The sequence below is a fragment of the Pangasianodon hypophthalmus genome, chromosome 14 (genome assembly GCF_027358585.1).
Source record: "Pangasianodon hypophthalmus isolate fPanHyp1 chromosome 14, fPanHyp1.pri, whole genome shotgun sequence".
NCBI classification, from domain to species: Eukaryota; Metazoa; Chordata; class Actinopteri; order Siluriformes; family Pangasiidae; genus Pangasianodon; species Pangasianodon hypophthalmus.
In genome coordinates, this window is record NC_069723.1 from 23,992,847 (window position 1) to 23,997,775 (window position 4,929).

At 41.0% G+C, this 4,929-nt stretch overlaps 1 protein-coding gene across 1 annotated transcript; it reads right to left on the reverse strand.

Moving 5' to 3' along the window:
* Positions 1–1,352: 1,352 nt before the first annotated feature.
* On the reverse strand, positions 1,353–4,683 carry LOC128320065 (tripartite motif-containing protein 16-like). Its single transcript, XM_053239602.1, has 6 exons — positions 4,044–4,683; positions 3,485–3,580; positions 3,152–3,385; positions 2,803–2,962; positions 2,366–2,425; positions 1,353–2,212 (listed from the first exon to the last, which is right to left on the reverse strand). The coding sequence occupies exons 1-6, from the start codon at positions 4,608–4,610 to the stop codon at positions 1,686–1,688; spliced, it is 1,644 nt and encodes a 547-aa protein (XP_053095577.1). The 5' UTR covers positions 4,611–4,683; the 3' UTR covers positions 1,353–1,685.
* Positions 4,684–4,929: the final 246 nt, after the last annotated feature.

The window sequence follows — 4,929 nt, forward strand, 5'->3', positions numbered from 1 at the left end:
CTATCACCATCTCAGGGAGTTTTTCCTTGCCACCGTCGCCCTGCTTGCTCATCAGAGACGGCACACACACACACTTCACTTTACTTTTGTTTGTGTAAAGCTGCTTTGAGACAATGACCTTTGTAAAAAGCGCTATACAAATAAAAATGAATTGAATTGAATAGTTAACTTCTCTCAGGCAGTGTGACCTCAAAAGATCGTTGCCACGTTGATTGCCAAGTGATTTAGAGCTCGACGTGGTTGGTAAAATGATTACCTCATCTGCAAATTACCGTAGTTAAGTACCCCATCATAGAGTCGGCATGTCGTTCGTGGGCCTGATGCAAAGTTTCCTGTGTTAGCTGACTGAAGCTGTGGTGTTTTGCTTTCAGGTCCAGAACATATTGAATTTCATTTTTGCTGTTAGAAGGTCCCTCCACCCAATTTTCTCTAATGACATCTAAGAAGCCATGAGGCTTGCTCGTGTACAGTAATTCAAATGGGGAGAACCCCATGGGGGCTTGCGGGACCTCTCTTACTGCAAGTAATAGGGGATTGAGCCACTTATCCCAATTTTGCGCATTCTCCTGAACAAACTTACAAAGTATGTTTTTTTAGCATCTGATTAAATCCTTCTCCTAGTCTGTGTGTGCAAATCGATTTAATCCCTAATAATTGGTAAAACCTGAATAGTGTCTGTGACACAAATTTAGTGCCCTTTTCAGTCAGAATCTCTTTTGGGAGCCCAACTCAGGAGATTACACAGACAAGTGCAACAATGCATGCTGAGATGTTGTGAAGAGACGCTGCTTCAGAATATTGCGCCACATAATCCACCAGGACAAACACAAAGCAATATTCTCACGTGTCCAATGGCTCTGCAGTACCAACAATTGGGTCAATTCTTCCTTAGTTCCTCGATCTTACCTATCTATAATAACTAAAAAGTAGGGGTAGGTGAGTGCAAGCTCTGGCTGGATTATATGACCATCGATTACTCTCACTTGGTCAAAGGCATGGCGAAGAGACTCATCACACGTCAGTTCCAAGGGGTAAACCCACAGGGGCAGGTGGTTTCTGAGTCATCATAACAGCACAAACGCTGACGGCCCACAGCAACGCCTCCCTGGCCAGAGCTACACACACCCCACTTCTTGCTACACTGCGGCAGGAGCCACATCCACCATCATAATTTCTAGCATTTTCTTAAACCCAAGCCAGTTTGTTCCCAATATAAAGTGGATGGGTGAGGCGGGAACTAACCGTTAAATCCATGCTATGTGTTTGGCCCCAGAAATGTATTAATACAGGCACCAGCGGATATTCGTGAATATCCCCATGAACACACATCAGCAGCAGAAAAATCCAGCAGTTCGAGTAAGTTTTATTATTTCTTAAAAAAGCCCAGAATTCTATAAGACATTTTTACAAGCTTCATATTGGAAATTTTGTGCATTAATGAGATTTATTAACATAAATACATCATGTAAACATACATTCATCAGAGTTAAAAAAAATTAAGTTACTTAATATTTTATAAGTCTGGTCAAAAGCAGTCAGCTCATACAGCACTGAAATCCTACTGAATTTAAATTTTTAAATAATAATAATAATAATAATAATAATAATAACAACAACAATGCATTACTGTTACATTCATTACTGTTTCTGCACAAAATATTACCACTGAAGCTATTACTAACATTTCATATTGGATTACGTAATCTCACTGTTGAGTCATAAGAACCTATCCAGAACCCAGTGTATAGAGGCTGAGTGAATGTGGTGTGGACTCTGTGGAGGAGCCTCATCGTGTCAGAGACGCTGTAGAAGGACAGAGTTCCTGCACTGTGATCCACATACACTCCTATTCTGGAGGATGCTGGACCTTGAAGCTCAGTCTCAATGTCACTGTGACAGAAAGAGACAGAGGACAAAAAACACACCAGACTCCAGGACTGACTGTTGTAGCCAAACAAACACTCGTCACCCCCTCCTTTCCTGCTGATCACTTTATATGAGACTGATATGGACACATCACCGCTCCACTCCACCTCCCAGTAACAGCGTCCACACACACTCTCCTTACACAACACCTGACACCAGTAATCAAATCTCTCTGGATGATCAGAGTATTGTTGTTTTGTCTTACTGCATGTCACCGCTCTGTTCTCCTCAGAGAGAATGAGTTCATGATGTGCTGTGTTTGGATCCAGAGTCAGATAACAGAAAACTAAAAAGTAAAAGGTGCACAGGTTAGATGTTAATCACAGGATTTATAATGAATGTGTGTGTGTGTGTGAGAGAGAGAGACACCTGTCTGTGTTCCTGTGTAATGCTGCTCTATATGAAATATAGTGTGTGTGTGTGTGTGTTTTACACCTACACTGCAGAAAATCTTCTCTGCTTTTTGGTTCTGAGGGTAAAATCATCGGAACTGCTCCAGCTGTGGGAACACAGAGATAAAATGGAGATGGAAAACATGATGTGGAAACAGTTAAAAGTAGGAATATAAAAAATTTGATTCCTATCTGGTTTCAGACAGACACCTCAACAATGTCACCATCTCAGTGGGGCGACTCTTCATATTTGAATTCATGGAGGTAACTACGGTTCTCTCTAAAATATAATATTAGTTTGTGGATTTGTGATTAGGTTCTGTTGACTTTATGTATCTGGTAAATTTGTCTTGATGTAGTTTTCAAGGCTAATGCTAATACTTTGTGGTTTTACGCAGTCTTGTCACTGCTTACTTCTTATTACTGTTATATGAATTTTATGGCTCTCTTTAATGTGATGCAGCACAAATGTTTGCTTGTTTACCTTGTGGATGGATTTTGTTGAATTCCTTCTCACAGATTTTCTCGACTTGTTTTTTCAGATCTGAGAGAGATTTCCTCACTCCATCAAATGAGAGATGTTGATTGACAGTGATGCTGGGTGAGTCCTCACATCCAGGAGGAACACAGAGAGACGGGAAACTCTACAGAGAGGAAACACATAATAGAGAAGGAGAAAAGTGTAGGAGAGGTACAAATGAATCTCAGACTGAATCAGACACAAAGACACACTTGTGATCTCAGACAGGAACATTTATTGTTGCTGTAATGAGCTTTTAGGAGGAAACTTTGTGAGGAACAGCGGCCTCTGTAGATCAGACAGTGAGTGTTACCTGGAGGAAGTGGATGTGATCGTGTGTGTGTGAAAGCTGCTCCAGCTCAGTGACTCTCTTCTTATGATCAGCAATCTCCTGCTCTAGTTGCTTCAGGAGTCGTTCAGCTCGACTCAGTTCAGCTTTCTCCTGAGCTCTGATCAGCTTCTTCAACTCCGAGCGCTTTTTCTCCATGGAGCTGATCAGCTCAGTAAAGATCCTCTCACTGTCATCTACTGCTGCCTGTGAACGCTTCTGCTAGCACACACACACACACACACACACACACACACACATGATGGAGGTCTGTTTAAAGTCTTTCTCTTTGTGTGTGTGTGTGTTTTCACTCCTCACCTTAATAGTGTCCACAGTCTGTTTCAGCTCCTGCACCTTCTTCTGCTTCTCCTGGATCTTCTGCTGGGATTTCATCTGCTCCTCCTTTAGCTCATTCTGAGACCAAATAAAATACATTTCACTATTTCTGGAGCTCATGCTCTGCAGAATTATAGTAAAAAAAATAATAATAAACATAGCAAAAATGGGAAACATTTAAATAAATTTTAAAAAATCAGCTAGCAGAAATATTAATGTTAACTGAAAATAATATAAACATCAACACAGTAATAACACTTACAGAGCTTTAACATGGTCTTGTGAAGACTTTAGCTGTAAAATGGTGTAAGAAGGTTGCTGGGTGTTGGCTGTTTAAAGTACACTGTCTGGTCTGACTGGTTTAATACTTCCTTACCAGCAACACTTTTAATAAAACAATTCACTTCACAGTGATTGCGTCTTATAACAGATCAAATCAACTGAATAGAAATGTCATTAGAACGTATATAGAATTAGACTTTATACAAAAAGAAATTTGTATATATTGAGTTGGAAAAGAATAATAAGATCCAGTTCTCACCTGTTTTTCAGTTCTTTCTGCTTTAGCTACAACAGTATCATGGTCTCTGTGTTGATCCATCGTACACAGATAACAGATGAAGCTTTGGTCAGTACGACAGTAGATCTCCATCAGTTTGTCGTGCTCAGAGCAGATCTTCTCTTGGAGCTCTGCACAGGCTTCAACCAACTTGTGCTTCTTAAAGGCCGGAGACTGATAGTGAGGTTGAAGATGATCTTCACAGTAGGAGGCCAGACACACCAGACAGGTCTTGAGAGCTTTGCGGTTTATTCCAGTGCAGAAATCGCACTTCACGTCTCCTGGTCCAGTGTAACAGTGAGCAGGAGGAGCAGCTTGGGGTTTCTTCTTCTTCTTGAGTTTCTCCAACACTTCAGCCAGCATGTTTTTTCGGCGTAGAACAGGCCTTGGAGTGAAAGTCTCTCTACACTGGGGGCAGCTGTAGACTCCCTTCACATCCTCCTGATCCCAGCGGCCATTAATACACACCTTACAGAAACAATGTCCACAATGGAGAGTCACTGGATCCTTCAGGAGATCCAGACACACTGAACAGCTGAACTGATCCATTTTCCTGCACTCACTCACACTGATCGAGAGAGAGAGAGAGAGAGAGAGAACAGCACTCTGAGTGTTCTGAGTTTCGTTATCTCTTTAGTTAATTTCCTGTTCTTGTGTGTTATGTGTTAGAGTAGGTAGGGCTTTAAAGAATGGTCAGATTACTTGCCTGACTTGTTCCAAATTTCTCTGTTGCATGTTTGAATGTGCATTTATATAATTGCTGGAATATTTTACAGTAAAACCACATTGACAGCACATCACTGTTACACTGACTCAATAAAACACTGACTCAATTAAGAAAAGACACACTCACATCACAAAGGTTTTA